A 22347-nucleotide genomic window follows, 5' to 3' on the forward strand; every position below is an offset into this window, starting at 1 on the left:
CTGTCCTCAAGTGATCCACTCACTTCAGCCTCCCAAAGTCCTGGGATTACAGGCCTGAGCCACCACACCTGGCCAGTTTATTTAAAATATTCTTATCCTTTAGGTATGTTATGTGGAAAGTGGGGTTTTGTGACCTAATATATGGAAACCTCTCACGTATAATATTTCAATAGAAAATGACCTTCAAGTTTCACATTGACAAGAAACTTTTAAGGCAAAATCTGAACAAAAATTGAGGCAAGCATGGAATCCAAATTCTTCTCAGAGGTCTTTCCCATTAAGCATAACATTAAAACAGCAACAAGATTAAACTCATTTAATACCCTATTATGAATATACATATGAATTGATATAAATATGTTTATGTATTAGAGATCAAATTGCATTTCAACACACCTGTTGTCTTCCTCCAGATTTATCCTGGATAATAGTCCTGGCAACAGCACCAGTAAACACAGAAGATCTGAAAAATGAACTGACGACATTGCAAAGGCCGATGGCTATTAAATCCTGTGAAGAAATGGCAGATGCCTCAGGCCCCCCTCTTTGTTGAAGAATGATGATTTTATTTTGAGCTGAAGGTATATCATTTATTTATTTGTATATGAAGATAAGTTTGTTTTGATCACTTGAAAGAATAGATTGATGCCAGGTGCGGTGGCTCACGCCTGTAATCTCAGCACTTTGGGAAGCCGAGGTGGGCAGATCATGAGGTCAGGGGTTCGAGACCAGCCCGTCCAATATGGTGAAACCCTGTCTCTACTAAAAAATACAAAAATTAGCCAGGCATGGTGGTGCACGCCCAGTAGTCCCAGCTACTCCGGAAGCTGAGGCAGGAGAAACACTTGAACCCAGGAGGCAGAGGTCGCAGTGAGCCAAGATTGCACCACTGCACTCCAGCCTGGCAACAGAGCGAGACTCCGTCTAAGAAAAAAAGAAAAAAGAAATAACAGATTGAAATATTATCAGAAAGAACAAAAAGATGGCATATCTGATTTTCTTGATTAAACAGAATCATCATTTTAGCTAGTCATCATAAGGAAAGTGCTTTTTTAAGGTGAGAAAACGAGACTCTGGCATTTTTATTCTTTCAAGAGATCACCAGGGCTTAAGATGACAGGGAGAAGCACAATGCTATTCTCCATGCCTTTTGTACTACCCTAAACGCCAAATGGGAACACTTATTGCTTCCGTATTTCCCTCTTGAGTTCTAGGGAAAGGGCCAAATTCAGAGTAGTTTAAGATTTCCCTTAAAAAATAAAAATAAAAGACAAAAACTATTTCTGGGAGGCCAACTGGATGATACTAGCAGCCCTGGCTTTTTACAGGATGTTGTGCAGCATTTCTTATCGCACCTCAGTATGTGGTTGGAGGACTTGGTAGGAAGAAAGCTAAAATTAAGAAAAGTGAAACTCTCCTAGCTTCACAACATGATACCATAATTTTCTGGCCTCTCTGCACCATATCTGTTCTAGGGCAATAACACTTGGGTTAATTCAAGTGGCCTCGAAGTTAAGCATCCCTCAAAAATCCTTTGTGATTACTGTCCAAACCATGGTCCAAGTTGCTCTTGGGTTAAAAAAGACTCCAGCCTTTATGCTGGCAGGAGGCTTGGATTAAAGAACAAAGACTTAAGGATCAGAGGAAGTAATAGTCCTCTCACCTGGTTGGAATTGACACTGTAGTTGTGAAGACTGGCTATCTTCTTGCCCAGAAATATAAGCAGAAAGGAGCTTACCAAAGACAAGGAGATTGCTTGTAAAATTATGTTGGGAAGCAAGCTGAAATCTGGTGTTGTAGGAAACAGGAAGCTGGAATAGAATAGTGAAATTATTTCTGGATAGCAGGAACCCTTTGTACCTCCGCCATCCTATTATTACTGGGCAGTTCCGATTCTTTTTTTTTTTTTTTTTTTTAATGACAATAGGGACAAGTGGAGGAATTGAGGCAGCAGGCTTCCAAAACTGCCAGCAAACCAAGCCAAGTTATGAAAGCCATTAAGGGAACATGCTGTTGTGTCTTGTAGTTCAGTGTTTTTGCCAGGTAGCAATGGCAATAATCAGAACAGGCAAAACCTTAAGGATTCATGAAAAACGGTGTCTTGAGACATTTGAGACCATACCAGTGGGTGAACAATAGGCGGATATTTAAGGAAGAAATGATGCCTGTTTTATAGAAACTCTTCCAGAAGTTGAAGATGAGGCAATACTTTCTAAACCTTTCTATAATGTCAACATACGGCCAGGTGCAGTGGCTCATGCCTGTAATCCCAGCAGTTTGGGAGGCCAAGGCAGGTGGATCACTTGAGATTAGGAGTTCGAGACCAGCCTGGCCAACATGATGAAACCCTGTCTCTACTGAAAAATACAAAAAAATTAGCCAAGTGTGGTGGCGCACGCCTGTGATCCCAGCTACTCAGGAGTTCGAGACATGAGAATCGCCTGAACCCAAGAGGCAGAGGTTGCAGCGAGCTGAGATTGTGCCACTGTACTCTAGCATGGGTGATAGAGTAAGACTCAGGCTCAAAAAAAAAAAAAAAAAAAAATCAACATACTCTGATACCAAAACCAGACACAGATAGTACAAGGAAAAAAAACGACTCAGGCCAATATTCTTCATAAACATAAATGCAAAAATTCTTATCATTTTAGCAAGTTAATACATAAAAGGATAATACACTATGACCAAGTAGGGTTTATCCCAGAATGAAGCATTAGTTTAGCAGTCAGAAATCAGCTGGGCATGGTGGTTCATGCCTGGGAGGCCAAGGCCAGGGGATCACGAGGTCAGGAGTTGGAGGCCAGCCTGGCTAATATGGTGAAACTCCATCTCTACAAAAAGTACAAAAAATTAGCTGGTCATGGTAGCGTGCACCTGTAATCCCACCTACTTGGGAGACTGAGGCAGGAGAATTGCTTGAACCTGGGAGGCAGAGGTTGCAGTGAGCCGAGATCGCACCATTGCACTCTAGCCTGGTAGACAGGGCAAGACTCCGTCTTAAACACAAAAACAAAAACAGTCAGAAATCAAGCACAATATTAACAGACTAAAAAAGAAGAGTGCTCGTTTCGGCAGCACATATACTAAAATTGGAACGATACAGAGAAGATTAGCATGGCCGCTGCACAAGGATGACACGCTAATTCATGAAGCATTCCATATTAAAAAAAAGAAAAAGAAGAAGAAAAAGAAATCTTGATGATTTGTGGGGAGTGGTGTTTTTCCATAGATCCATACTGGCGTCATTCTTTAAGTTGAATCTGGAAGCACAAATATGCTTCCTCTTCCATTTCTCTAGATTACTTTCTAAGTCAGAAAAAAGTACTCTTCTAAGTGTTTTACATAAGATTTGCTATTTGACGGGGGCTGGGCGCGGTGGCTCACGCCTATAATCCCAGCACTTTGGGAGGCCGAGGCTGGTGGATCACAAGGTCAAGAGATCGAGACCATCCTGGTCAACATGGTGAAACCCCGTCTCTACTAAAAATACAAAAAATTAGCTGGGCATGGTGGCACGTGCCTGTAATCCCAGCTACTCAGGAGGCTGAGGCAGGAGAATTGCCTGAACCCAGGAGGTAGAGGTTGTAGTGAGCTGAGATTGTGCCATTGCACTTCAGCCTGGGTAACAAGAGTGAAACTCTGTCTCAACCAACATGGTGAAACCCCGTCTTAAAAAAAAAATCCAAATTCAATGAAATAAATCATTTAAATACCTTTGGGGAAATTATTTTACAATAAATTTTGTGATATGTATTTCCGCAAAGCAAATAATCCCTTATCTAATTAAAATTTCTTATTAGTTCATGCATTTTAAACTTCATTTTTCTTTGAGTAAAAAGAATTTACTTTTAACACCTCAAAGAGCTAAATATCGTTTTCTTCACCAGCCAACTATGTCTTTCTTTTTTTTTTGGTATAAAGACTGGGTCTTGCTGCTCTGTCACCCAGGCTCGAGTGCAGTGGTGTGATCATGGCCCACTGGAGCCTCAACTTTCCTCAATAAATCCTCCCACCTCAGCCTCCCAAGTAGCTAGGATTTCAGGTGCATGCCACCAAGCCTGGTTAATTTGTTTGTTTGTTTGTTTGTTTGTTTGTAGAGATGGAGTCTCACCATGTTTCCCAGGTTGGTCTCAAAATTCTGAGCTCAAGCAATCTGCCTGCCTCAGCTTCCCACGGTGCTGGGATTAGGCATCAGCCACCACATGTGGCCTTACTATGTCTATTTTAATTCCTTATAATTATAACTTACAAGCATCTTTGCATTTTCCAGGTAATGAGCTAAGTAGAAGCATAACTGAATACTTAGAGGTAGGTATTTAAGTTATTATCAAATTCCACCTTTTTGTCTTTATAAGAAGCTAGATAAGAATTGGTTGTCCCAAAGAGGTACACAATAAATACCCAGTCTATATTAGTAAAGCTTGAATATTTAGCATGATAACAACATAAACTACTGTTTTTCCTTTTTGTTCTCTGTAACATTCAGTTCTTGTTAGCAAATAATGTTAAATGGGGACATGGACACAGCAGGAACTAACTTAAATTGTTCAGTCTTACTAGTCTCTAGCAACCCTGGAATATAATAATGAAAGAGAAAAATAATGAAAGAGAAAGCTCAAAGCAATGCTTAAAATCAGACTTTTGAAATGTTCACTTGTCCACATGTACCTTTGAATCTTATGATAAAAGATAAGCAGAACTTGGCTGTGTAGGTTTTTTCTTTTCTCTTTTTTGAGACAGTCTCCCTCTATTGCCCAGGCTGGAGTGCAGAGGCGTGATCTCGGCTCACTGCAAACTCCAACTCCTGGGTTAAATGATTCTCATGTCTTAGCCTCCCAAGTAGCTGAGATTACAGGCACACACCACCATGCCCAGCTAATTTTTGTATTTTTAGTAGAGACAGAGTTTCACCATGTTGGCTAGGCTAGTCTTGAACTCCTGACATCAAGTGATCCACCAGCCTTAGCCTCTCAAAGTGCTGGGAGTACAGGCATGAGGCACTATGCCCAGCCTGGCTGTGTGGTTTTGAAGTCATTAATAACAGAAGCATATTGTGTAAGAATAACAGAGTGGTTACAATTGTACACTTTGGAATTAAGGAGAAATTGGTTCAAATGGTAGCTCTACCACTGAGGAGCAATGTGCTAAGTCATTTAAAGACTGCAAGCCGGCTGGGTGTGGTGGCTCACGCCTGCAATCCAAACACTTTGGAGGCCAAGGTGGGCGGATCACCTGAGGTCGGGAGTTCAAGACCAGCCTGACCAACATGGTGAAACCGTGTCTTAAGAAAAGAAAAGAAAAGAAAAAAAAAGACGGCAAGCCTTAGTTTACTTAGTGTATAAAAGAAGACAATATCTACCTCAAAGCATTACTGTGGGGAGCAAATGAAATAACACAAATATGTAAAGTGTAAAGAACAGCGTAAATATGTAAAGAACAGCAACCCCATTGCTGTTCTTACTATGTTCTTCTTGAGGACAGAGACCATGACTTGCTTATCTTTGTACTCCTTAGTACCTAGGTGGTGTCCACTCACATTTTTTAATTGATTGGAATTTCAAGTTGATTCAGTTATCATCAGATTTCATTGAGAACTAGGTAGGATATGAGACTAGTTTAATCTAGTTATGTCAAAATAGCCTACATTTGCCAGGGTGTGGTGACTCAAGCCTGTAATCCCAGCACTTTGGGAGGCGGCGGCAGGAGGATCACCTGAGGCCAGGAGTTCGAGACCAACCTGGCCAACATGGTGAAACCCTGTCTTCTACAAAAAATACAAAAATTAGCTGGGCACGGTGGCAGACATGTAATTCCAGATACTCGAGAGACTCAGCAGGAGAATCACTTGAACCTGGGAGGTGGAGTTTGCAGTGAGCTGAGATTGCGTCACTGCACCCCAGCCTGAGTAACATAGCAAGACTCAAAAAGAAAAAAGAAAAAAAGAAAAAGAAAAGCCTACATTTTGTGATCCTGGAATTTAGCAAGTATCCTTCACTCTTTACAGGATTCCTTATTATACAATGTGAGGAAATGGGCAATGCTCTTCAAAAGTCTGCCTGTGAGTCAAGAAACTGCAGTGTATTGCCTTTCTTAGCTAATGTGATTCATCTGATTAAGGTTTTTTTTTTTTTTATTAAATTAGATTTTTGAGAAAACTTGGGAATCACTGATTAAGGTTTAAAAAAAATTTTCCTAACAGAAGCAAGAGCGGTGCTTCATAGTCACTGGTAAGAATTGTAATGTAAATTGATTGTGAGTCCTTAAGAACTGCATATGCTAGGCTATTTGAAGATCACTTTCTATCCAAAGGAAAAAAATAATGTTGTTCAAGGGTATCAGTTCTGGCTGGGTACTTTAGAAGGCCGAGGCAGGAGGACTGTTTGAGCCCAGGGGTTTGAAACCAGCACAAGCAACATGGCAAAACGCTGTCTTTATTAAAACTGCAAAGACTTAGCTGGGCGTGGCGGTGGGCGCCTGTAGTCCCAGCTATTCAGAGGGCTGAGGTGGGAGGATCACTTGAGCCTGAGAGTTCAATAGTGCAGTGAGCCAAGATTGTACCACTGCACTCCACCCTAGGCAACAGAATGAGACCCTGTCTCAAAAATAAATAAATAAATAAAAATAGAGCACCAATTTAGTCTAAGTTTGTGAAGGCAGAAGAAACATTCATCTTCCGAACTCAGAGCTGCAGGGGAGGCTAGAAAAACCAAGGCATCTCTTGTTTACCCCTTGAAAATTAATCAGAGAGGCACGGTAGCTGGGAAGGCCTATCATGTGCTATGAAAAGAACACGAGTTTCTCTGGTATTCAGTGCATATAACAGTTTTCCTGGATAAGGGGATTGGCTCAGCTATGATAAGAGAGACAGAGGCTGACCAGAGAAGACACAAGGAGTTGTCCCTAGCCCTTCTCCTTTCATGAACCTCTGTGTTCTCAAATGAATTTTGCTTTGGCCAGAGACTGCTAGTAGAAAATATCAATCCTTATTAGAGTCATTAGTGGTGCAATCAGGCTGTGTGGTCAGAGGCTAAGACAGTGTATCAGCAAGAAAAAAGCAATCTTGGAAAGTGGAATTACTGACCTGTAAGGAATCATGTCAATAAGCATCTTGCTGGTTTCTGTGGCCATGCTTATCTTGTTTGCAAACACAGTGAAGACAATAATCTGTAGGGGGTTAAAAAAAAAAAGGGAGAGGCATATGAATACCTATATATAGTGCATTGCTTCCAGGAGCAGAGCTGCCCCTAGCCTCTGGCAGCTCAGAAAATAAAACATGTGGCAGTCCCTGTGCGTGCAAGTCAGAGAGGGAGGCATGGCTAGTTAAGCGAGCAACACAGGCATCAGCGCTCTTCCCTGATTCTTTTGGTTCTCCAAGCTCCTTTTGACATTGTAGCCAGAGTGCAAAACAACTTGGTCTGTGATACAATGATGGGAACAAATGGAAGCCTTGAACTTCTGACTCCCCACCAACTTTATTTATTTTTTCTTGTTTTAATATTTAATATCTTTGAATCTTAATGGCTTTCAGTGAGGTTGATCCATTTAAATGTTGAATGACTTGGGAAATACCTGTCCCATTGCTCCTCTTTAAATAAAGAGATGTAGCTTTATGCAGTGGCAGTACCATAGCCAATGAGGTTTATCCCACCATGACGACTTGCAATACAGTTGGCACTTGCTATTTTTGACAGTTTCTATGGAGACTGATTTAAAATAAATAAATAAAGAGATATGTATTTCAGAGTTTATCAGGAAGTGGGGAATCTCCCCACCAGCTTTAAACATGTAGATTAATATAAACATGTTGTGGGGTGCGGTGGCTCATGCCTATAATCCCAGCACTTTGGGAGGCTGAGGCGGGCGGATCCCCTGAGGTTAGGAGTTTGAGACCGGCCTGACCAATATGGTGAAACCCCATCTTAAAAAAAAAAAGAAGAAGATTAATATGAACATGTTTTCAGATAATGGCTGTATCAAGTTTTCAGTTTCAAAAGTTTTTAGTTCCAGGCATATTGTAGTAATACAGATATGCCTTTTAGGGGCTTGTTGAGGTATACTAAGAAGGAAACATAATTTTTTTTTTGAGATGGAGTTTCAAAAAACAAGAGCAGTCCTGCTCTTGTTACCCAGGCTGGAGTGCAGTGGCGTGATCTCGGCTCACCGCAACATCTGCCTCCTGGGTTCAAGCAATTCTCCTGCCTCAGCCTCCCGAGTAGCTGGGACTACAGGCATGCACCACCATGCCCAGCTAATTTTTGTATTTTCAGTAGAGACGGGGTTTCACCATGTTGACCAGGACGGTCTCGAAATCTTGACCTCATGATCCACCCGCCTCAGCCTCCCAAAGTGCTGGGATTATAGGCGTGAGCCACCGCTCCCAGCCTGAAAGAAACATAATTAACCCTTAATAATATGGAGCAACACTTAATAGCACAAAGAAAAAAGTCTGTAGAAAAGCAAGTACCTGCTTTTCTATCCTTTCATTACTTCTAAAAATGGTAATTCTCCCTCTAGTCCCTGACTTTTAATTAGAGGAAAAAGAGACAATCTAGCAGCTGTTATAACTTATAAAGACTGCATCAATGCAGGTTAAACCAGAGACAAGAGACCTGAATTCCCAGGTTTTAAATAGCAATTATATGGTTGCTTTATCCCATTCTTCCTATGGACACATACATCTTTCCCCAGCATCTACTGCAGGAGTTCCTCAGACGCTGAAAAGGATAGCAGTTGGCTAACCTGTGATACTGTTATCAGATGAAGACCCCTAGGAAGCCTACAGATTAGAATGGAAGGAAGAATCTGGATCACAGCTTGGGTCAGAGAAGAAGAGTCTTGGTTTTCACATGGCAAGGAACTCTTATTTCCAGTATAAAGGTAATATTTGCTCACAGAGATAAATGGAGAAAACATGAAACACTGAAAAACAGAAATAACGCATCCAAAGACAACCATTGCTGACATTTTTTTGTGTTTGCTATACAGCTTAAATACACATAAATTATGAACATACGGCCAGGCACGGTGGCTCATACCTGTAATCCCAGTACTTTGGAAGGCCAAGGTGGGCACATCACCTGAGGTCAGGAGTTTGAGGCCAGCCTGACCAACATGGTGAAACCCCATCTCTATTAAAAACACAAAAATTAGCCAGGTGTGGTGGTACTTGCCTATGATCCCAGCTACTCAGGAGGCTGAGGCGGGAGAATTGCTTGAACCTGGGAGGTGGAGGTTGCAGTGACTTGAGATCACACCATTGCACTTTAGCCTGGGTGACAGAGCAACATCTGTCTCAGGAAAAAAAAAATTATGAACATATAGTATATATAATTTCTTATAGCCAAGGGACCCTTGAATTGTCAATATATTCTACCTGGGTCTCAGTTGTTGGCTTGAAATTTTTCCTAAATATTTGAGTCTGCTCTTTTTTTTTCTTTGAGACGGATTGTCAGTATTGTTGCCTGGGCTGGAGTGCAACCTCCACCTCCCAGTTTCAAGTGATTCTCGTGCCTCAGCCTCCTGAGTAGCTGGGATTACAGGCATGCATCACCATGCCTGGCTAATTTTTGTGTTTGTTTTTCTGTTTGCTTGTTTGTTTTTTGAGACATCTGGCTCTATCACTCAGGCTGGAGTGCAGTGGCGTGCTCTCAGCTCACTGCAACCTCCGCCTCCTGGGTTCAAGCAATTCTCACTGTATCTCAGCCTCCCAGGTAGCTGGGATTACAGGCAGGTACCACCACACCCAGCTAATTTTTGTGTTTTTAGTAGCAACGGGATTTCACCATGGTGCCCAGGATGGTCTCAATCTCCTGACCTTGTGATCCACTAGCCTCAGCCTACCAAAGTGCTAGGATTACAGGCATGAGCCACTGCACCTGGCCCCTAATTTTTGTATGTTTAGTAGAGACAGGGTTTCACCATGTTGGCCAGGCTGGTCTTGAATTCTCGACCTCAGGTGATCCGCCTGCCTTGACCTCTCAAAGTGCTGGGATTACAGTCATGTGCCACCTTGCCCAGCAGAGTCTGCTCTCTTAAGGACAGATTGATAGATGTGTGCAGTTTCCTCAGAATGTCTAATATTGGTAGTTTCTTGGTGGGTGCTATGAGAGGCATTTTAGACCCTAGGCCGTGGGTACCCTCATCTTCCCTCTCCCATTTTCCTCACCGCTAGGGGGAACAGGGAGGTCTTTCTCTGGTTCTTTTTTTTTAATTCATTTTTTTCATTTTTATTTTTATTTATTTATTGTTTTAAGACAGGGTTTCATCATGTTGGACAGGCTGGTTTCGATCTCCTGACTTCAAGTGATCCACCTGCCTCGGCCTCCCAAAGGGCTGGGATTACAGGCGTGAGCCACTGTGCCCAGCTTGGTCTTTTTCTAGTTCTAACCTGTAAAGTCTTTTAGGTTGACTGATAGTGCCATGGATGCCATGTTAACCTCTGTGACCTGCAGGGAGACTCCAGATGAGTTCCAGGAAAATCTAAAGTAACTGGAAGACCATGAAAAGAGGAAGAAATGATCAACCCCTGCAGTGCCTACTTAACTTTGAGACATTCTCTCTTGTTTCTTATTCCGGCCTCAATTGATGAGGCCACTGGACTTTGTAACTGACCTTGGCCAACCTCCTGACTCCTCACCCTACAACTCCCTCCCAGCTTGCAAACCAACGACACCCTCCCAGCTTGCAAAAAACCCCCAAACCTATAAAACCAACTCCTCTCCCACTGCCATTTGCTGACAACCTTTTCTGCACCCAGGTGAATAAACAGCCATGTTGCTCACACAAAACCTGTTTGGGTTTTCTCTTTATTCAGAGTGTATGCTTTAACATAATCTGCATCTTCAATGCCTGCTATATGGCAGAAACTGTGACCCCATCATTTGACTTGACATGTGTATAGGTAATGTATTGCAGGCTTAATAGCCTGTGAGTACAAATTAGGTCACAAAAAAGGTATTAACCTAAGCCTAAGTTGGAATTTTTCTAAGCCTTCACCTATTTTATTGCTGGACCTCTGTTTCCTCCCCTACCTCACCCCATAGAGCATTGTAATTATTTATAGCATTCTCCAAAGGGTTTTCTTCCTTTTTTTTTTTTTCAATTGGATGGGGTTTCACCACATTGGCCAGGCTGGTCTCAAACTCCTGACCTCAAGTGATCCACCGCCTTGGCCTCCCAAAGTGCTGGGATTACAGGCATGAGCCACCGCACCTGGTTCAGGATTTTTATTTTTATTTTTGAGATGGAGTCTCACTCTGTCACCCAGGCTGGAATGCAATCGTGTGGTCTAGGTTCACTGCTATCTCTGCCTCCCAGGTTCAAGCGATTCTCCTGCCTCAGCCTCCCAAGTAGCTGAGATTGCAGGTGTCTGCCACTATGCCCAGCTAATTTTTTTGTATTTTTGGTGGAGGCAGGGTTTCACTATGTTGGTCAGGCTGGTCTCGAACTCCTGACCTCGTGATCCACCTGCCTCAGCCTCCCAAAGTGCTGGGATTACCAGCGTGAGCCACTGCACCCAGCTCACCATAACCTCCACCTCCTAGGTTCAAGTGATTCTCTTGCCTCAGCCTCCTGAGTAGCTGGGACTACAGGTGCGCACTACCACGGCCAGCTAATTTTGTAATTTTAATAGAGATGGGGTTTCGCCATATTTGCCAGGAAGGTCTCAATCTCTCGACCTCATGATCCATCCATCTCTGCCTTCCAAAGTGCTAGGATTACAGGCTTGAGCCACCACACCCAGCAGGATTTTTTTTGAGAAGGAGCTTCACTCTGTTGACCAGGCAGGATCTCGGCTCACTGCAAATAAAGCAGGAAAGTGGCTGCAAAAAAACCTCTAGAACACCAAACTGGGAAGGAAGGGGTGATTTATTCGGCCAGGAGCAAGGCAGCACAGTTGCCTAACAGCCAAGATTCTCACCTGTTCAAGAGGTTGACATAAGGTTTGGTTGGTGGACGGCCAGCACAGCCTTTCAGGTGGTTTTGCCTAGCCCTTCAGAGCATCCCTGCAGGGGGCTCCCGCCTGCTTGGGTGATGCTCCCACTTGCTTGGGTGAGCGCTCCTGACCAGGTATTGGCCCAGTGGAAAGCCTCGCCAGAGCAGAGCAGGAAAGCCCCTGCAGTGTGGATCCACCTGGTGGCTGAACACCGAGAAGGAACGGGTACTTGTAGTGTCCGGACAACAGAAACACGGTAGGATCGATCCTGGGAAACTTGCCCACCTCCTTTAGGTGGAAGCGTGGCCAGATCACCCACATGTGCCGGATTTGGCACTCTTGTACTTGGCTCGCTCTCTCTGTAATTAACCTTGGAAGGCTTGTTTTTTGGTTTCGATTTGGGCAGGGGAAGAGTGTGATTGTATGAGCAGTTGGAGGGGTCCAATTGGACTCATCAGCTGTGAAATGTGGGGGCTGCAGGTCCATGAGAGGGGATCCCATGCTCTGAGTGAATTGTGGGGCTGGCCGGGATTTGGGGCAATCTGCAAATGGCCAGAAGGAGGCACCTTCACAATCTAGGCATTGTGAAGGGATTAACGGATGCTCCGATGCCAAAAGGCGCCTGAAATACTCCCCGAGTGGGAAATGATCCTACCAGCCTGAGGCGGAAGTGATTGAGGGTGTGTTCTGCCATGCTGGGCAGGAACTGAGCGTGGAGTAAACTCCCTTACAGTCTGTGAGGACTGTATTTTTGGTGCAAAACATAGGTCATACTTATAGCAAGCGTAGCCCTCTAGGAACTATGCTGAAAATTTTCAAGAAGGGATTTAGTGGGGATTATGGAGTAACTATGACACCAGGGAAGCTGAGGACCTTATGTGAAGTAGACTGGCCAGCATTTGGGGTGGATTGGCCCTCAGATTGGAGCCTAGACAGGTCTCTTGTCTCCAAATTATGGCATGAGGTTACATGCGGTGAGCCAGGACACCCTGATCAATTCCCAGTTATACATACGTGGCTGTAGCTCATTCTAAACCCCCCACAGTGATTGAGAGGACAGGCAGCACCCATACTAATGGCAAAGGGACAAGCAGCTAGGAAAAAAACCCCGCTCCATCCACCAAGAGACACAGACTCCCAAGGGCCTGGCAGATTCAGTGGCAGAGAGACAGACTCCCAAGGGCCTGGAAAATCTGTCGCAGAGGAGTTTCTGCCTATAATACCCCCTCCTCCTTGCCCCTGGGCCTGAATCCTAAGCACCCCCACCAGAATTGCACACCCCTAAACAATCCAGAGTAGACAAGAGAGAAAGCAGCAAAACTCCTCCCATAGCAGCCCGCTTCCCAGGAGAAACTTCAACCCCACCTCTAGCAGCCCATCTGTGACCCAAGGCAGTGGTGCAGATGCCTTTAAGAGAGGAGAGGTATACGGGAGTGGATGAGGATGGCCATATGGTGGAAAGACATGTTTTCACATAACTGCTGTTCATTCACCTCAGCTGATCTTATCAATTGGAAAAATAACAACCTGTCTTACACCGAGAAGCCACAAGCTCTCATTGACCTACTGCAAATTATTATTCAGATTCATAACCCCACTTTGCAATCATCTGCTTATGTATCTTTTTAACACAGACGAAAGGCAGAGAGTACTCCAAGCCACTTCTAAATAGCTGGAGGAGCATGTTCCAAGAGCATGCCAGGGTCCAGTTATGAGGGGCTGACCCCCAGTGGGATCCAAACACCCTAGAGGGCATGCAAAGGTTAATCCGGTACAGAAGACTTCCTGGAAGAACTGAAAAAGGGAGCCCAGAAGGCTACAAACATCAATAAAGTCTCTGAGGTCATTCAAGGGAAAGAGGGAAGCCCGGCACAGTTCTACGAGAGGCTGTGTGAAGATTATTGCATGTATACTCCTTTTGATCCTGAGAGCCCTGAAAACCAACATATGGTAAATATGGCATTAGTCAGTCAGTGTGCAGAAGGCATTAGGAGAAAATTACAGGAACAGGCAGGATTTGCAGGCATGAATACATCACAGTTATTGGAAATAGCTAACCAGGTGTTTGTGAACAGAGACATTGTAAGCCATAGAGAGAGTCTTAGAGAAAACGAGCATCAGGCTGGACAAAACAGACTTGATAGCTGCCGCTATTATAGGAGAGCCCCCAGAAGGGTAGGGAAAGGGGGGCTCCTGGAAAGCTACCCAGTCTAGTCACCCACACCTGCAGCGTAACCAGTGTGCTTACAGTAAGGAAGTGGGACACTGGAAGGACAAGTGCCCCCGGTTAGCAGGAAAACAGGGTGATCTGAAGAACAAGGCTTCAGGTGAAAGTGACGGAGCTCTGTTCAATCTAATGGAGGGGCTATTAGACTGAAGGGGGCTGGGCTCATTTGCCCCCTAAGAGCCCATGCTCCTAAGTCCTGTAACCCCCCATCAAAGAAAACAATGAATATTGTTGGAGCTACTGGGGTGTAAGAGAAACAGTCTTTCTGTCTGCCTCAAACCTGTTTGATGGGAGGCAATGAGGTTATACATCAGTTCCTGTACATGTCAGACTGCCTGCTACCCCTCTTGGGGAGAGACTTGCTATGCAAACTAAGAGCTACTGCTATCATCGTCACTGATAAGGGGTCCCTTCAGCTAAAACTGCCTCAGGCAGGGATTATCGAGGCTCTCACAGTCCCTTGGGAGGAGGGGTGGAGACTCTTCCTAACTAAACCAAAGACTACAGGCCAGTGCAGGACTTGTGTTTGGTTAATCAGACCACAGTGACTTTGCACCCACTTGCACCCAACCTGTACATGCTGTTGGGATTGTCAGCAGAGGATAGTTGGTTCACTGGCTTGGACTTAAAGAATGCTTTCTTTAGCATTGGACTGGCCTCAGAGGGTCAGAAACTGTTTGCATTTCTGTATTCTCAATGGGAGAATCCAGAAACAGGTGTGACCACCCAGTACAACTGAACCCGGCTTCCCCAGGGATTCAAGAACTCTCCCACGATCTAGTGGGAGAACTCTCCCACAATCTGGTGCCGGGAAGGCACTAGCCCGTGACCTTCAGAAGTTTCTTGCTAAGGACTTAGGCTGCATGCTGCTCCAATATGCTGGTGACCTTTTATTGGGACTTCCCATGGCAGGCAGGTGTGATAAAGGAACAGATGCCTTACTTCAGCAGCTGGAGGACTGTGGGTATAAAGTGTCTAAAAACAAAGCCCTGGGCCGGGCGTAGTGGCTCATGCCTATAATCCCAGCACTTTGGGAGGCCAAGGAGGGTGGATCGTGAGGCCAGGAGATTGAGACCATCCTGGTCAACATGGTGAAACATGGCCTCTACTAAAAATAAAAAAATTAGCTGAGCATGGTGATGCAGCCTATAGTCCCAGCTACTCGGGAAGCTGAGGCAGGAGAATTGCTTGACCCCAGGACGCGGAGGTTGCAGTGAGCAGAGATCACGCCATTGCATTCCAGCCTGGGTAACAAGAGCAAAACTCCATCTGAAAAAAAAAAAAAAGAAAGACCGGATTTGTCAACAGCAAGTGTGGTATCTGTGTTCACCATCCAGAAGGAAGAGTGCAGCCTAGAAGCAGAAAGGAAACAAGTCATTTGCAACCCGCCAGAACCTGAGACTAGAAGGCAGGTGAGAGAGCTCCTGGGAGCCGCGGGTTTCTGTAAATTGTGGATTCCAGACTTCGTAGTACTCGTCAAACCCCTATAAAAAATGACAAAGCAGGGGAGAGGAAGAAGACAAGGAACCCTCTGAATGAGGATCCCAGCAGCGACAGGCCTATCAGGAACGGAAAGTGAGACTTTTGTCATCCCCGGCTTTGGGGTTACCCAATTTAACAAAGCCTCTCACGCTGTTTGTGTCAGAAAGAGGGGGAAAAAATGGCAGTTGGAGTTCTAACACAAATAGTGGGATCTTGGCCCAGGCCTGTAGCTTATCTCTTCAAGCAGCTGAACGGAGTTTCTAAAGGAGGGCCCCATGTTTAAGGGCCCTGGCAGCAACTGCTTTTCTAGCACAAGCTAGCCCTGCAGCAAAATTTAAATATCAAAGCACCCTATGCAGTATAGACTCTAAAAAATACCAAAGGACATCGTTGGTTAACAAATGTGAGGTTAACCAAATACCCGAGTCTGCTATGTGAAAATCCCCGCATCACTATTGAGGTCTGCAACACCTTAAACCCCACCACTTTGCTCCCGTTGTCAGAAGGCCCAGTTAAACACATCTGTGTCGAAGTATTGGACTCAGTTTATCCCAGCAGGCCAGATCTTCAGGATCAACCATGGACGGTAGTAGACTGGGAGTTGTGTGTGGATAGAGGTAGTTTTGTTAATCCACAAGGAGAAGAGTGTGCAGGCTATGCGGTAGTAACTCTGAACACTGTAATCGGGATTGTGCCACTGCCTCAGGGTACTTTGGCTCAGAAGGCTGAACTTGCTGCTCTGACCCGGGCCCTGGAAGATAAGACTGTGAAATTTTATACTAATTTCTGGTATGCTTTTCTTTTCTTTTCTTTTTTACTTATTTTATTATTATTTTTTACTTATTATTTTTTTTTTAATAAAGATGGGGTTTCACCATGTTGGTCAGTCTGGTCTTGAACTCCTGACCTCAAGTGATCCGCCCACCTTGGCCTCCAAAGGGCTTGGATTACAGGCATGAGCCACCACACCCGGCCTCTGGTATGCCTTTCTAACTCTTCAAGTACATGGAGTGCTGTACAAAGAAAAAGGACTGTTAAATTCAGGAAGAAAAGTACTTTCTCCAAGCAGAAGATGGAGTGGATAGACAGCTTAGGGAAAATGTGTCAGGAAACAGAATTACAGTGGGTGCAAGCACTTCCCTTGGTGTTATTCAACATTAGATGTACCCCCGATAGCCCCCCCATAAAGTCTTATTATATCATAGGCTCCCTCCCATACGTGGGGGAATACTGAGCTAGGACAACAGCTGCAAGCTCTAGGAAAAACCACTCAGGATATTTCAACCTGGGTAAATGAAAGATGCCCTGTAAGCTTATTCTCCCCAGTTCCCCCTTCTCACCAGGTAATCACGTGGATAAAGGACTGAAATGCAGTCCCTCTAAAGCCACGATGGAAAGGACCCCAGACTGTGATCCTGACCACTCCCGCAGCCTTAAAGGTGAGGGAGTCACAGCCTGGATCCACCACAGCCGCGTCAAGCTGGCAGCAGCTGAAACTTGGGAAGCTAGACCAGACCCAGACAATGACTATAGAATCACCTTGAAAAGGACAGCAAGCCCTGGTCCAGCCACATCCCAGAAGCTGGCTGGTCTGTGCATGGCCAAAGGATAAGGAAATTCATCGTAGGACTTATTCTTCTTAAGATTTGGACTTGTACAATAGGAACATTAACTGATTTTGGAGAATGCTCTCAGTGTGTGCACCAGGTTACTGAGGTAGGATGGAGAGTTACTGCCAATCTTTTGTTCTACAGTAATTATGAATGTACAGGGACATAGAGAGGAACCTGTTTATATAATGGTACTCAGCATAAGGTGTGTAATCCAGGGGATGGACAGCCTGATGTCTGCTACAATCCATCAGAACCCCCTACGCATACGACTTTTGAAATTAAACTCAAAACAGGGCAATGGGACAGCCCTAAGTTAATAGCAAAAACAGATAAGAAGGGAAGCCCAAAACAGGTTACACTAAGGTTTGATGCCTGTGCAGCCATCAATGCCTATCATTCCAACTGCGGGGCGGGGGCGGGGGGGCTGTGGTTCCCTCAGATGGGAACAAAGTTATGCAAAAGAGCGTAAGTACATCTGCCAGAAACCTACCGGTGCAGTAAATGCTTTTTGGTCATGCATCATCTGGGCCACTTGAAAAAATAATACAAATAATCCCATTTGCCTTGTAAAATGGGGGGACACCATTCCAGGGAGTAAAGTCCCCTGAGGCTCAAGACATTGTAACCCAGTAGAAATAATAATCACAAACCTCCAAGACCCCAAATGAGAAAAAGGGGAGCGTGTACTGCTAGGAATTGATGGGAAAGGGCTTGATCCCAGAGTCAATATCCAGACTCAGGGAAAAATCCAAAAATGCTCAGCCCAGCCAGTATACCAGCCCTCCTATGATATATTAAATGAGCCAGTGCTGGAACTTCCGAAAAAGACAAAGAATTTCTTCCTCCAACTTGCTGAAAATGTGGTCCATTCACTCAAAGTCACTTCTTGCTATGTATGTGAAGGAACTACTATGGGTGACAGGTGGCCATGGGACGCCCATGAGTTAGTACCCTCTGACCCTGTTCCTGACCTGACCTCAGTTCAAAGAATTCAGACCAACAGTTTCTGGGTTCTAAAGGTTTCGATTATTGGACAATAGTTTGTCTAGAGAAGGAACAGACTTCACTGTTCCAGTTGGAAAGCTTAGCTGCCTAGGGCAGCGACCGCATAAGGGAACAGTGGACACTGTAACCCGCTGGAGCACAAACCATACAGAGAAAAATCCCTCCTAAAATTTCCAAAATTACATGATGCTTGGAATCATCCTGGATATTGGAGAGACTGGACGGCCCCAAGCTGGGTTGTACTGGATATGTGGACACAGAGAATATGTACAGCTGCCTGAAAGATGGACAGGTAGCTGTGTCATAAGAATCATTAAACCTTCCTTTTTCCTATTGTCTGCCAAGACAAGTGGGCTATTAGCACATCCAGTCTACTCTGCCTGGGAGAAAAGAAGTGTAAAGATAGGTGAATGGGAGGATAACGAATGGCCACTGGAAAGAATTATTAAGTATTACGGGCCAGCCACATGGGCGGAGGATGGCTCATGGGGACACCGGACTCCTATATATATGCTCAATCAGATCATCCAGTTGCAGGCTGCCTTGGAAATACTTGTTAATGAAATGGGCAAAGCTCTGTCCATTTTGGCCCGACAAGAAACTCAAGTGAGAAATGTGATTTATCAGAACTAGTTGGCCTTAGATTATCTGCTAGCAGCTGAAGGAGGAGTCGGTGAAAAATTCAAAACTGACTGCTGTCTACACATAGATGACCAACATCAAGCAGTGGAGGATATTGTAAGAGACATGACCAAGCTGGCACACGTGCCTGTGCAGGTATGGCACGGATTTAACCCAGAATCCTTGTTTGGAGGTTGGTTCTCATCCTTAGGAGGATTCAAGACTCTCATCATAAGTGTTCTAATAATAATAGATGTTTGCTTGCTACGCCCTTGTTTGCTTCCCCTCCTCCTTCAGATGATTAGAGGATTCATCACTGCTGTAGTTAACCAGAAAACTACATCACAAATATGGTATATGCATCATTATCAGTAAGTTTCTTCAAAGGATCATGAAAATGAGAATGAGAGTGAGAACTCTCACTAATGTTATAGGTGAGATTCTCAAAGTGGGGGAGTGAGGAAAGAGACCCTTAATCACCCTTAAGCACTTAAGATCACCTCCCCCTGGACTTCCACACTGCATTTCAATTGGCAAAGTAAAGGCTGGCAGACCAGACACCACCTTTAATTGCCCTCCTATAGATCCGCAGGCATGGTATGGAGGAATCTTTCTGGAAGGCATTGTTTTTACTTAAACACAATCAAACCCCCACGTAAGTCACTGTACTCCACCCTGCTCCACGGCCCAAGACCCTTTCACGTGTAATTTCTAGAGTATAAGCCTTTAAAGGGGGAGGGACTTTGTGAGCTGAGCTTGGCTGTTAGGCAACTATGCTGCCTTGCTCTCTGGCCAAATAAATCATCCCTTCCTCCCCAGTTTGGTGTTCCAGAGGTTTGTTTTGTGGCCACTTTCCTGCTTTACAACCTCTGCCTCCTGGGTTCAAGTGAATCTCCTGCCTCACTCAGCCTTCTGAGTAGCTAGGACTACAGGCATGCACCACTATGCCCAGCTCATTTTTTTGTATTTTTAGTAGAGATGGGGTTTTACCATGTTGGCCAGGCTGGTCTCAAACTCCTGACCTCAAACAATCCACTTGCCACGGCCTCTCGAAGTGTTTGGATTACAGGTGTGAGCCACCACGCTTGGCCCCCAAAGGACTATTCTGACTGTGGCTCACAAACCAACCTGTCAGTCATAGTCAACCCACACATGCTTTGCATTCTCATGTCTTGCCTTGCCTTATAACTCTGGTTCATGTTGATTGCTTTCAAGGCTATATAAACAAAAAAAAAAAAAAAAAAAAAATTTTTTTTGGTACTACTGAGATGAAATGAATGTATTCAGAAAACAAAATTCTAAGGCCCCCAATCATCTGAATGGACCCCTCCTCTTGGCCAAGGGAATTCAAAGTTAACCTGAAAAACCTAGTTCAGACCATGATTAAAGCAGGGATCAGATATGTCTCATTATATCTCTCCTTCCTTTTGGAATTCAGGAAAAATCAACCAGCATTAATGTGAAAATAGACCTTAAGCCTGATAAGAAACATTTACAACCCATTCTCTTTGAAACTTGCTACTTGGAGGCGTCATCTGCATGACACAGCTTTGGTCTCCACATCCCTTACCATAACCCAGTCATTCCTTTCTATTGATAATAACTCAATCAATTACCAATCAGAAAAATTTTAAATCTGCCTATGATCTGGAAGCCCCTACCCCTTCAGGTTGTCCCACTCTACCAGATCAACCAATGTTAATCTTACATGTATTGCTTGATTTATTGTGTCTCCCTAATGTATAAAAGCAAGCCGTACCCTGGCCACCTTGGGCACATGTTGTCAGAACCTCCCTTCAGAGGCTGTGTCATGGGCGCATCCTTAACCTTAGCAAAATAAACTTTCTGGATTGATTGAGGCCTGTGTCAGATACATCTGGGTTTACAGACTGCTCGAAGGAACATCACTATGATCCTTGGTGCTGATGTCTCTTAAGAGAGGGCTAGGCCAGGTGTGGTGGCTCATTCCTGTAACCCTAGCACTTTGGGAGGCAGAGGCAGTTGGATCACAAGGTCAGGAGATCAGACCATCCTGGCCAACATGGTGAAAGCTTGCCTCTACTAAAAATACAAAATTAGCTGGGCATGATGGCGTGTGCCTGTAATCCCAGCTACTTGGGAGGCTGCAGCTGGAAAATCGCTTGAACCCAGGAGGCAGAGGTTTCAGTGAGCCAAGATTGCACCACTGCACTACTGGCTGGTGACAGAGCGAGACTGTTCATGGGTGCTGTCTGCTGGTTACTCCAAAGCTGCAGCCTCCTAAGGTGCCAGAGCTGGGCTGGGTTCTATGAAAAGGAGAGGCTGCCTCCGGCTGCACCCCTACAAACTCTATATATACATTGTTCCCTGAGCTCTAGAGTACTGTTTGTATCCAGGTTTTATTTTTAAGAATTAACAAATAAAAATCATCTATATTTGTCATATACAACATGTTGTTTTGAAATACATATATACATTATAGAATGACTGGATTGAGCTTCACATACATATCTATTTTTATTTTTTTAAATGGAGTTTTGCTGTTGTTGCCCAGGTTGGAGTATAATGGTGTGATCCCAGCTTACTGCAACCTCTGCCTTCCGGCTTCAGGTGATTCTCCTTCCTCAGTCTCCCGAGTAGCTGGAATTAGAGGCATGTACCACCACAATCAGCTAATTTTGTATTTTTAGTAGGGGTGGCTTTCACCATGTTGGACAGGCTGGTCTTGAACTCCTGACCTCAGGTGATCCACCTCAAGCTCCCAAAGTACTGAGATTACAGGTGTGAGCTACCATGCCCAGCCTACCTATCTTTTTTGGTGTGGTGAGGACACTTAAAATCTACTCTCTTGGCAATTTTCAAGAATATGATACATTGATACTAACTATAGTTACTATGTTGTACAACAGTTCTCTTGAAATTATTCCTCTTATCAAACTGAAATTTTGTATCCTTGGCCAACATCTCCCCAAACCACTCTCAGGTAACTCTAGCCCTTAGTAACCACCATTCTACTCTATGTCAATGAGTTCAACTTTTTTAGATTCCACATATAAGTGAGATCATGCAGTATTTGTCCTTCTGTGCCTGGCTTACTTCACTTAACATGTCCTTTGGGTTCATCCACGTTGTCCCAAATAACAAGATTTCCTTCTTTTTATTTTTCATTTTATTTTATCTTACTTTTAAACCAAATACCCAGACTTTAAGGAGAAGGAGTTCCTTCTTTTTAAAGACTGAATAGTAGTCCATCGTATATGTATACCACATTTTAAAAAATCATTTTTTGTTACATGTCTATCAACTAATACCTATATATACCACATGTATCCATTTATCTGTTGATGAACACTTAGGTTGATTCCATAACTTGAGTATTTTAAATAGTGCTGCAGTGAACATGAGAGTGCAGATATCTATTCAACATAAGATTTCATTTCCTTGGGATATATACCCAATAGTGGGATTGCTGGAACTGCCTTCAG

At 44.2% G+C, this 22347-nt stretch overlaps 1 protein-coding gene and 1 non-coding gene across 16 annotated transcripts in view; one reads left to right on the forward strand and one right to left on the reverse strand.

Moving 5' to 3' along the window:
• SLC26A8 (solute carrier family 26 member 8) overlaps positions 1–22347 on the reverse strand; it is a 96742-nt gene that overhangs the window by 36858 nt on the left and 37537 nt on the right. For 13 of the 15 annotated variants that reach the window (XM_035295455.3, XM_078369057.1, XM_035295453.3 and 10 more), the window contains 3 exons: positions 7082–7164; positions 1664–1811; positions 397–510 (listed from right to left, as the gene is read on the reverse strand). In XM_035295455.3, coding sequence (XP_035151346.2) covers positions 397–510; positions 1664–1811; positions 7082–7164 — 345 coding nt within the window. The remainder of the gene's footprint in view (positions 1–396; positions 511–1663; positions 1812–7081; positions 7165–22347) is intronic. The other 2 variants (XM_035295451.3, XM_078369056.1) reach the window with 1 other exon arrangement.
• On the forward strand, positions 3060–3166 carry LOC118153232 (U6 spliceosomal RNA). The gene has a single exon (XR_004742489.2). It is a non-coding gene; the product is annotated as a U6 spliceosomal RNA (small nuclear RNA).

Source organism: Callithrix jacchus, chromosome 4, assembly GCF_049354715.1.
Source record: "Callithrix jacchus isolate 240 chromosome 4, calJac240_pri, whole genome shotgun sequence".
In the NCBI taxonomy this organism is placed as follows: Eukaryota; Metazoa; Chordata; class Mammalia; order Primates; family Cebidae; genus Callithrix; species Callithrix jacchus.